The sequence below is a fragment of the Plecotus auritus genome (genome assembly GCF_963455305.1).
Source record: "Plecotus auritus genome assembly, chromosome: 3".
NCBI classification, from domain to species: domain Eukaryota; kingdom Metazoa; phylum Chordata; class Mammalia; order Chiroptera; family Vespertilionidae; genus Plecotus; species Plecotus auritus.
In genome coordinates, this window is record NC_137772.1 from 175,239,647 (window position 1) to 175,251,824 (window position 12,178).

The window sequence follows — 12,178 nt, forward strand, 5'->3', positions numbered from 1 at the left end:
CAGACAAGAGGATTGCAAGAATCAAGTCAAAGATTTGAAATACAAAGAAGCAAAAAACACTCAACCGGAAAAGCAATAAGAAAAAAGAATCCAAAAATTTGAAGATAGTGTAAGGAACCTCTGGGGCAACCTCAAGCATACCAACATCCGAATTATGGGGGTGCCAGAAGAAGAGAGATAGCAAGATACTGAAAACCTATTTGAAGAAATAATGACCGAAAACTTCCCCCACCTGCCGAAACCGGTTTGGCTCAGTGGATAGAGCGTCGGCCTGCGGACTGAAAGGTCCCGGGTTCGATTCCGGTCAAGGGCATGTACCTTGGTTGCGGGCACATCCTCAGTGCGAGGTGTGAAGGAGGCAGCTGATCGATGTTTCTCTCTCATCAATGTTTCTAGCTCTCTATCCCTCTCCCTTCCTCTCTGTGAAATATCAATAAAATATATTTTTTTTTTTAAAAAAAGAAAACTTCCCCCACCTGGTGAAAGAAATAGACTTACAAGTCCAGGAAGCGCACAGAACCCCAAACAAAAGGAATCCAAAGAGGATCACACCAAGACACATCATAATTAAAATGCCAAGAGCAAAAGACAAAGAGGGAATATTAAAAGCAGCAAGAGAAAAACAGTTAATTAACTACAAGGGAGCACCCATACAACTGTCAGCTGATTTCTCAACAGAAACTATGCAGGCCAGACGGGAGTGGCAAGAAATATTCAAAGTGATGAATAGCAAGAACCTACAACCAAGATTACTCTACCCAGCAAAGCTACCATTCAGAATTGAAGGGCAGATAAAGAGCTTCACAGATAAGAAAAAGCTAAAGGAGTTCATCACCACCAAACCAGTATTATATGAAATGCTGAAAGGTATTCTTTAAGAAGAGGAAGAAGAAAAAGTTAAAGATAAAAATTATGAACAACAAATACATGTCTATCAACAAGTGAATCTAAAAATCAAGTGAATAAAAAATCTGATGAACAGAATAAACTGGTGAATATAATAGAATCAGGGGCATAGAAAGGGAGTGGACTGACAATTCTCAGGGGGAAAGGAGTGTGGGAGGTGTGGGAAGAAACTGGACAAAAAGCGTACACCTATGGAAGAGGACAGTGTGGGGGAGGTAAGGGCAGAGGGTGGGGTGGGAACCGGGTGGAGGGGAGCTATGGGGGGAAAAAAGACGAACAATTGTAATAATATGAACAATAAAGATTTAATGTAATAATTTTTTTAAAAAGTAGGTTTATAGTTGTGAGTACCTGAAACACAGAGTTTATTATTTATTAATTATTGTATCATTATTTATTAATTATTGTATTATTTTCTACTAGAGGCCTGATGCATGACATTCATGCATGGGTAGGGTCCCTAGGCCTGGCCCGGCGATCAGGGCTGATCTGCGGGACGACTGGCCTCCCCATTCTCCGCCCCACCCCCCAGCACCTGCCTTGGCCAGCCTGCGGCCTGTGGGCTGGGGGCAGCTCCTGCATTGAGCGTCTGCCCCCTGGTGGTCAGTGTATATCATAGTGACCAGTTGTTCCACCAGTTGTCCCCCTTCCCCCCCCCCCCCCCCGCGCCAGTTTGGTCAATTTGCATATTAGGCTTTTATTATATAGGATATGAACAACTATTAACCTACTTTTGCCCCACTCTGTATATGGTGACAGAAGGAGCCTAGATTTTGTTTGGGTAGTGAGTACCCAATGCAATATATAGATAACGTATTATAGGATTGTACACTTGAAACATATAATTATTAATCAATGTTACCCCAATAAATTTAAAATTAATAAATTTTAGTCCAGGCCGAGTAACTCAGTTGGTTAGAGCATTGACCCGATATGCCAAGGTTGTGGGTTCAATCCCTAGTCAGGGCACATACAAGAATCAACCAATGAATGTATAAATAAGTGGAACAACAAATTGGTGTTTTTCTCTCTCTCTCTCTTCCCCCTCCCTCCCTCTAAAAAAATAAAATTAAATTAATAAAATTTTAAAATATAAATTAAAAAAATTAACTATCAAGCCAAAACACATAGAAGACCTTCAAGTGCATATTACTAAATGAACAAAGCCAATGTGAAAGCCAAATATTGTATGATTTTGCCAAACTGTATGATGTTGTGGAAAAGGCAAAACCATGGAGACAGTATAAAGATCAGTGGTTGCCAAGGATTGGGGTGATAGGGTAGGATGAAAAGGCAGAGTACAAAGGATTTTTAGGGCAGTGAAACTACTCATTATAAAACTATAATGATGGAATGCTCTTATACATTTGTCAAAACTCAGAATGTGTAACACCAAGAGTGAACCCTAATGTAAACTGTAGACTCCGGGTGATAATGATATATCAATGCAAGTTCATTGATTACAACAAATGTACCACTCTGGTATGGGATAGGGATAGTGGAGAAAGCTATGCATAAGAGGGAGCAGGAGGGTATATGGGAACTCTATGTACTTTTTGCTCATTTTTGCTGTGAACCTAACTAAACCTGCTCTTTAAAAAAATTATGTTAAAAAAATCAGTTCTACACATATTAACATAAAATCATTTAAAGAGTTGGGAAGTTCTAGCTTCACATCAGTTCCATATGAACCAACAGTAGAATGCAAATAATAAAAATACCATTTGAGCTTTATTAAAGAATTACAGTATACAGATCCAAAGCCTAATCAGGGCAGGGCTGATTACTTTTGTCTGTCTTCTCCCACTTAGATATAAGTCTCATGAGGATAGATCCTTTGTCTATCATATTCATCGCTCTTTCCAGGGCCTAAAACAGTGCTGGCAAATAGTAGATGCTCAGCAAATACTTGTTAAATAAATAAATTATAAAAAAGGTCAAAGAATGAACTTACTCCATTGCCAATGGGCAATTCAGGGCTCCAATGCCAATTGGCAATCCACTAGGCTTCAAAGATTATACTCCCTAATGGTTGTTATTTTGTGATAAAACAATTTTTAGAAATTCTAATAAATTTTGATTTTTTTAGGTTGATGAACAGGTAACTAGAATCTACAGAAGTGTCTCTGTTGATAGTTAGCAGACACCTCCATGCAGTGCGCTCTATCTACCCAGGCAGTTTCAGGTGGAAATGTCCACTTCACAACCAGACCCTCCATATCAGAACTGTACGGCCAGAAGGTAAGGAACTTGAGATACAGAGCTAGAGCTAAAGGATGAAAGTCTTTAGTTACAATTTGGAGAATACTATTCCAGAGAAGAAATGTTGTATAGGACCAGACTCTTCTTGATGATTGAAACCACAGACAAATACTAGTACTATTTTGGCCTCAATGCCTGGAACCAAAAGACATGCTTGGAAAGCATTTCTCAACTTCCATCTGAGTTTTACTCTTAGTCCATCTTCTCTGTCATCAATGTTGACTGTTCTCCTCTGGCAGGAGTCTCCACATCCATACCTGAACTCTGTTTCCCAAAGGGCCAAGACAGTTCCATAACAGAAGCTGTAAGCACTGCCTGGCATACTGTATCAGCCATTAAACTCAGGCCCTTTGCTCAATTAAAAAATAAAGAAAGACTTGCAGAAGCATACTTACTAATACAGGCTAAGGTGGTCCAGCTGGCTGTGCATGTGGATGGGATAGGTCTCTGCCAGGTGAACCAGCTTTTCTATTGCTTCATAGATGAAAATAATGCAAATTAAGGAAGCAAATGCTTCTTCAGTGAAGCGAGTAATGTAGCAGACAAGGGAACTGGCATCAGTTGCCACAAGAACAATACATAGGAAGGCGGTCCACAGTCCAATACAAGCACGCAAGGAGAGGTATGAAAGAGCATAGTCTCTGAAACAAGACAAAAGTTCATCAAAAAGCATGGATGGATGGCAGAAACATGATTAATTCATCTCATTTTATCTATACCAGTATTGCAACCCAATTTCTCCTTAATTCTGACTGTATTTCACTTTTAAATGCTGCCTTGGGACTGTTGTGACACAGATTTGCTTCATGGGTGGTATCTGCTATCGTAAGAACATGGAAAACGGAGAACTGTCCCACATACATTTCTGCCATTACTGCCCAATGCGATTAAGATCTTATTATTAGCCGAAACCGGTTTGGCTCAGTGGATAGAGCGTCGGCCTGCGGACTGAAGGGTCCCGGGTTCGATTCCCGTCAAGGGCATGTACCTTGGTTGCGGGCACATCCTCAGTGTGAGGTGTGCAGGAGGCAGCTGATCGATGTTTCTCTCTCATCGATCTTTCTAGCTCTCTATCCCTCTCTCTTCCTCTCTGTAAAATATCAATAAAATATATTTTTTTTAAAAAAGATCTTATTATTACAGTTAAGACAAAAAAGCTGGCCCAGCTGGTGTGGCTCAGTGGTTGAGCATCAACCTATGAATCTGGAGGTCACTGTTCTATTCCCAGTCAGGGCACATGCCCATGGTGTGGGCTCAATCCCTTATAGGGGGCGTGAAGGAAGCACCTCATCAATGAGTCTCTCTCATCATTGATGTTTCTCTCTCTCTCTCCCTTCCTCTCTGAAATCAATAAAAATGTATACATATAAAAAAGAGCTATATAGCTCTTGTTCCATATGCTCCTATTTCTAATACAAAAGTCTATTTAAAAATCAGTTCTAGGAAAAGTAGGGAAATTAGGGCATTTCAATCAGAATATAAAAGGACATATTAGGCCAAATTTAAAACTGACTTGAAATGGAAATGGGAGGAGTCTGAATTAGCTAGGGAAAGTTTTTTTAAAGATAAAGTGAAGGTGTGGCTCAGTCGGTTAGAGCGCTGTCCCATACACCAAAGACTGTCCGTTTGACTTCTGGTCAGGGCACATACCTAGGTTGCAGGTTCAATCCCCATTGGGGGTGCATACAGGAGGCAACCAATCGATGTTTCTCTCTTTCTCTCCCCTCCCCCCTCTCCATAATCAGTAAAAACATATCCTCTGGTGAGGATTAAAAAAAAAAAGACTAGGAAATCTTCTGTTTTAGGTATGGTACTACTTGGAGGCAGGACAATAGACCAAATGATGTTCATTCTTCAGGTTTTTACTGTCAAGAATGATGTTTGCCTACTTATATATCTAAGACCCTGGCATTCAAGCCTAACAGCCCAATAACACATCCATTAGAGTTTTCAGTAAATCAAGTATCTTACTTGCAGAATTTGAACAAAATCTTTTCAAACACAAGCACTGGCCCAGTGCTTCCCAGGATGGTGAGAGCCTGTCCTGCAAACAAGGAATAGGCAATCCCAGTCATGGAGGCTCCGAACAAGGATTCAATTGCACTCTGAGAGGGGAAAAAAAATCATCACTGAGTCCACAGCCCATCTGCAATGAGTCATGTGGGCTTATGTACATTCCTAACTTAGTTCTCATGCACGCCCCAATGAATCATTTGCTTGTATTTCATCTTAGCAAGAGTGATGTGTACACACTGTCTAATACTCCTGTAAATGGCATCACTTTGATAATTCAGAAGCCCAAATCCATCTACATATGGTTCCTTAACTAAGTCCTGTTCTACAGTGACTCACTTCAGTATTTAATAGATTTAGAAAGCACAGTAATACCATTCACACAACGATCTGTCATACACAGTCACCTAAATCTTATTTTTAAATGACATTAATATATTATTTTCCATCCTTAGAGCAACAGGCAATTAACTGGGCAATCAGCTACGGAAATTGATATTTAACCAGAAGTGAGTCTGTTCTAAAGCAAGAACTGTGTTGCTGCTTGGTATGAAATCAGAATACACAGTAATTCAACAGAAAGACTCTGGGGTCTTTAGTCCCAGCCCAGGCAATTTCTCCCCCAGTGAACTTGGCAGCCACCACAATATGTGATGTCTTCTTTGGGACCATGAGTAGTGGTAAGAAGTTCTTACTATGCGTCCCTCAGTGGCTTCTCCGAGTAACCCCCCAAAGGTGATGACAGGTGACATGCAGGCACAGTACAGGAACAGAAAGGAGGCCAAACACTGTAAGCTGAGTGCATCCTGGTAGTCGCTCCAGTACCAAGGGGCCTTCCGCTTGATGTCCAGCACCAAGCCTCCAAAGAGCCTGCAGAAACACAGCAGACAGGCCTCTAGCACAGTCCCTCTTTCACAGAAGCATGTGAACAGCACACATTTAAAAGCACTTCAAATGTGCTCTGTCCGGAGGTAGTACTTTGGCTTCAATTCTACCCCAAGTACAAGATTCAATTCCACTCTGAGAGGAAAAAAAAAATCATCACTGAGTCCACAGCCCATCTGCAATGAGTCATGTGGGCTTATGTACATTCCTGTCTTAGTTCTCATGTGTGCCCCAACAAATCATTTGCATGTATTTCATCTTAGCAAGAGTACTGTCTGGGGTCAGTACAGACTGTATTTGCAACCAAGGTCATGAATTTGAATGGTTATCCTAAGCATAAAAAGAATTAATTTAGGTATGTATATTACCCATTCAATAAAAAGTTCCAAAAAATTAATGTGAAATTATTAGTTTCAAACTTCAAATTTGTGCTGTTATGAGGAAATGTGCAAAAACTAATTCAAAGAATTAAAATTGTTAGTTTTATTACATCTTTTCTAGATAAAAAGCCTCTTTCACATGCACTTTTCTACTCTGAACAACTACCCACCTTACACCTGAGAAATTAGCATAATAATTCATTCATGCAGTTGATAAGTAGCAGCAGATTTGGGTGCCAGGCACTGTGCCAGGTACTGGAGATGCAGCAGTGAGTAAAACACAGGACCAAAGATCTAGTGCAGGAGACAGGCAGTGCTATGAGGGTGGCATGGCAACACGAGACAGGGAGGGGCATTTTATCGAGGGCCCAGTGAATGGACCGGGAGTTAGCCTAATGAGGCAGAGGGGTTAGCATGGATGAAACCTAGAGGTGAGAGGCCTGGCAGGTTCCAGGTGCTGAAAGAGATATGGCTGGATAAGACAGTGTGAGGGGCAAATAGCCGAGGCTGGAGAAGCTAGAAAAGCTGAGCCACAAAAAGCCTTGGAAACTTTTAAGGAATTAGAACTTTATCCTAATGGCATGTCAAGTCACTGAAGGATTGTAAACAGGGAAGTAACATAATTAAACCTGCATCCTGGAAGGATCACTCTGGAGGGGGTGTAATGAATGGAACATGGGGCAAGACTAGAGGCAGAGGTGGATGGATTCAGGGGCTAATCAGGAGTTAGAAGCAACAGGACTTGGTGGCAGGACTTCAGGACCCCTCTCCACCTCCCAAGGATGAGACAATATATCCCACACCGAGGTGAGCAGTGTTCCCACACTGAGTAACTTCTAAGTGTGGAGTAACTGTACCATGGTGAAAGTTGTTAGGTGAATAACAGCAAGAGCCATTCAGCATTCTACAGGACAATTTGCCCAGTTGCTTCTACAAATCAATGGCATAGACAAAAAGGAGGGAGGGCTGTGATAGAATGGAAACATAATAATCAAATGCAAACCTTAATTGAATCTATATCACATAAATTAATTCTAAAAAGATGTTGCTAAGACAATCACAAAATGGACTGAGCAACATGCAAATTTAAAGAATTATTGTTTATTTTGTTAGATGTAATAATGGCATGATAGTTGTTTGTAAAATGTCCTTATCAAACAAAGATACATACTGAAGTAGTTACAAGTAAAATGACATGCTACTGGTTATTTGGTTTTAAATAATCTAGAAAGCATAAAAACAAAACAATTAAGTGGGGGGAAATAGGTGAAACAAGACTGGCAAAATGTTGTTAACTCTTGATGGGCACATGGGGGTTCATTATACTATCCTCTCTTCTATATTTGAAATTTTTTATAATAAAAACTTAAAAAAACAATCTACTCTCTCATAAAAGGAAATTTGGCCAGCCCTTCCTTCCTTCCTTTCTTCCTTCCTCCCTTCCTCCCTCCCTCCTTTCCTTCCTTCCTTCCTTCTTTCCTCTTTTTAGGAGCCTGGAGGTGTGACACAATGTCTGGGACCTGTATGCCAGGGGAAAAGGCACAACAAGCTCTTTCTCCATTTGAAAGCTCTCTCTCTCCCTCTCTCATGGTTAAGTACAATAAGTGTGCTGGCAGACACCGGGAAGACACTATTCTATCACACCCACTTGCTCTTTTCCTCTGCTTTGGGTGGACATAGCTGGGATTCACCCATTCTTGATTTACAGCAGTAACATTCCAGTGTGGATCTGGGCTTAGGGGAGAGAAGCAGAACAGCCTTGTGACCTGCTTTCGATTTAGCTTGTCTGGCAAACCTAGCTTAAGAAGGAGCTACAGGGTCCAACTTAGAACACAAGAGATCCACCTCAGGGTTTGGGACCAAGACTCCAGTTTGTAATAAAGTGCTTTTTCTTGCTTTCTTCTCTGGGCAAATAGCCCCTCAAGGAACTTACAGGCAGCTGCAATTAGTCTGGGGCAAGATTCTATTGTTTCTGGGTCCTTAGCCAACATAGCATCTTAGTACCATGTGAATCTCACCTCTCAATCACCAATGACCTTCCTCTGAAGGATATTTTTCTGAGAGAAGAATCTCCTTCTGCAATAATGAGCCTCACCCCACTGAGGCAACCTGAGATGCTGCCAGGATTGGTCAGCCTCTGGGCACAGGAGGCACCTTCAGGAAGCACTGTTTGTGAGTAACAGACAAAAGATTTATCTGCAATGGATTTATGGGGAGCTGTAGAAAGGGAGAACATCTGTCTGCCTGGCTGTAATTAAAAGGGGAGAGAAAAGATCTGAGGCTCTTATTGATAGTATAAATTACTGAAATGATTTCTGAACACTATTTATGGAGTCAGCACATACCTCACTCATGCATAAAATCAGACCATAATTGCACATCTACCACAGGTATTAATAGACATGGATGCTTTTTCCACATTTTAGACTTCCTTTCCCTTTCAACACTACCCTTAATGTTCAAATTGGAGGTGGGGGGCAGGAATATGAATGTAAGCTTGATGCAAGAAAAGGACTTACCGTACAGAGGGTCACTAGGCTCTGGAGCACTGACTTAGGGAGCCCTTCTCTGGAGGGCTTTAGGGACAGGCCAGCCATCCATTTGTCTGGTGTGCTTTGGAAGAAATCTGTCTGAAGCGTTGGGGGGGATCATCGAGATAGCAGCTAATTCTTTTTTTTCATTAACCCTTCCTAGGAGTGGCACCCACACTTAAGTACATAAATCTACCTTTCCAGGATATCTTCTCTGCTGTGAAGGGTCTGGCCTAGGAACACTCTAATCAGACTTTCCTTTTGTTACATACAGGAATGCACTGGCATCACTGCCTACACCAGCCTCAGGGATGCTGGGGAGGTCTAAGACACTGTCTGAGCCCTGGCTTTGTGATCAGGTAACGCAAACCTCAGAGTTCTGTTCTCAACTTTGTCTCCTTAGAGTCTACATTCCCACATTTTCAAACACCTCTACATCCAATGCGGATAATATTCTCTAAGTCTCCAAGTTCTGTCCCAGGTTGTGCACCACCTCAAGGAAACACTACTAATGGTGTGCAGAATGATAAAACCTAGGCTAATGCATTTTTAGTCTATCCAGTCCTAGAGGATCCAGAAAGTTCTAGGATGTCCATCTGCAGGGGAAGGTTCACATTCACCCCCTACATAAATGAGACTGGGGAAGGGGCTAGAGTTGGCATGGAAGTATGGGTCCCTGATATAAGCATTAGGTTGCCTGGCCTAAAGGGCTACAATGGGAGCAAAGTGTCTTAAGGCTTTTAGAAAGGGCTCTGAAGAAAACTTCAGGAGCTTAGGAAGAGAAAGCATCTCCCACACCAAGCATGGACACAGGGCAGAGACTGTTCTATCACATCCACTTGCTTCCTTCCTCCTATTTCCCTCCCTGCCTCCCTCACTTTCTTTCTTTTCATTCAAAAGCTCTCTCTCTCTCTCTCTCTCTCTCTCTCTCTCTCTCTCTCTCTCTCTGGCTAGGTACAATGAATATATAGGTGGACACAGGGTAGACATTGGATAAAACCATCAGAGAGCTCAGATAACCCTTCTAATTTCAGCTTTGTCAATTCCAGAAGTTCCTGACATGACATTATAGAAGAACTTCCTCAAACCACATTTGAATTTGTGAGTAAAGTCATTTGGGGTTAGTAGTTAAACATGTAACGGTCCTAGCTATATAGGATTTTTTGGTGGAATGTTAGGCACCATTTCTGAGATTCTATAGCTATTGAAATCCAATCTAATGGGTCTCCTAAACTCCCTATGAAAGTGATTATCGGTGACCCCACTCAAAAGGCCTGGGGCCCTAGCTTCTTCTTCTCCCTCTGACACCAAAAGAAACCTGAAGTCTTATCTCTGCATGATTATCTGTTTGGAGGAAACTTTGCTGTCCTCATTTCTTCTACTTTCAACTCTAAATTCTGGGGTGTAGACATGCTTTATTGTCCAAAGATAAATCATAACTCTGAAATATGATCAAGTCCATGCCATGAGACCCTTCGCCTTAAAAAACAACACCTCCTCTAAGACAGTCTCAATCCTGGAACCTATTCTAAGGACAGATGCTTCCCTTGAACTGCCTCTCAACACCAGGCCTCCCTACCCAACACAGACCCCACACCACTTAAAGAAAATATTAAACTTAACCCTTAGAGGTCACTCCTTCTTTTCAGTGGCCCCTTCCATCAAAGGGCTCCTCCTTTCCTCCAGTGATTCCTCCCCAGGACCTACTTATCTTCCTCCATCCTCAATACATTCCTCCGACCATGACACATACTCCCCTACCAGGACACTGCTAGTTAGGTATCATTATCTCCTGCTCCTCAGTCTCTTTGCATTTTCTCTTGATGAATTTCCAAGAACGGAAAAATAAATCACTCTCCACAGTTAAACAAACAAACAAACACAAAACCACGAATTTCCACTGGGAAGGGTACTGAAGATAGAAAAATAAGGAAAGCAATTTTAAGCAAGGAGGAAAAAACTAAAGTGAAAGCAAGGGAGTAGAAAATGTTAAAAGTTTCTTTCCATGAGCTTAGTCTTGTACTGAGAATCTCCACCCAGCACATCATTCTTAGACAACACAATTTACAGAGTCAGGATCACAGTCTCAACCTTCTCCCATGATCTGGGGACATCACCGGATATCACTCCAACCCAAAATATCATTCTCTTTTACCATCTTCCTCCCTGGCAAATAAAACCTCCTAGTCTGGGAGCCTGCTTCTCTCTCCTACCATAGAGAACCTCCTTTTTGGATATCACTCTTTAAAATCTTGACCTAGAAGAGTAGACTACCTATTCTGAGACACACATCTATTTTTCTATCCTAAGGGAGTTTCTTAAAATAATCACTCAATACTTATCAATACTTATCCATACCTAGTCCATTCATGTTTCTGAACAGGCAGCATTCTAAAAGCATTCATTCATTAATTCTATATTGAGTGCCTGCTCTGTGCAGGGCACTGTGCTGGGTGCTAGGAATATAATGGGGTCCCTGCCCTTATAAAGCAAACATTCTAGCAGGAAAGACAATGAATCAAGCAATAATAATCCTACCTAATAAAAGAGTAATATGCAAATTGACCATACCTCAACTACACCCACAGGCCACACCCACAGGCCAATCAGGAGCAAGTATGCAAATTAACCCAACCAAGATGGCTGTGGCCATGGAGAGAGCAGGAGGCTTGGGTTTCCCCGGCAATGGAGGAAGCCAAGCTTTCCTCACACCCTGGCGGGCTCAGGCCTCCACTCAAGGCTACAAAGTTTCAATTATAGAAGATAAATAAATCCCAGATACCAGGGCCTTCGCTTGGGTCACTGGGGGGTGTGGCCAGCCTGCAAACTACCACAGGCCCCTCGCCCAGGCTGCCCCACACCCCAAGGGAACCCCCACCCTGATCCGGACACCCTTCAGTCAGAATTACCCAGGTGCTTTACATATGCTAATTCAGTCTTTTCAACAATATCCCCCAGCCAGCCCCCACCTGTGTACCAGGCCTCTATCCTATCTAATCCTATCTAATCAAAGAATAATATTCAAATTGACCGTCACTCCAACACACAAGATGGCTGCCCCCATGTGGACACAAGATGGCCGCCACAAGATGGCCAGCAGGGGAGGGCAGTTGGGGGTGACCAGGCCAGCAGAGGAGGGAAGTTGGGGGAGACTGGGCCTGCAGGGGAGGGCAGTTGGGGGGGACCCAGGCCTGCAGAGGA

General features: G+C 42.2%; 1 protein-coding gene across 1 annotated transcript in view; it reads right to left on the bottom strand.

Annotated features, from left to right (window-relative positions):
* SLC4A8 (solute carrier family 4 member 8) overlaps window positions 1–12,178 on the bottom strand; it is a 94,105-nt gene that overhangs the window by 38,498 nt on the left and 43,429 nt on the right. The window contains exons 12-14 of the mRNA XM_080662911.1: window positions 5,877–6,051; window positions 5,140–5,273; window positions 3,564–3,809 (exon numbers count right to left, since the gene is read on the bottom strand). Coding sequence (XP_080519037.1) covers window positions 3,564–3,809; window positions 5,140–5,273; window positions 5,877–6,051 — 555 coding nt within the window. The remainder of the gene's footprint in view (window positions 1–3,563; window positions 3,810–5,139; window positions 5,274–5,876; window positions 6,052–12,178) is intronic.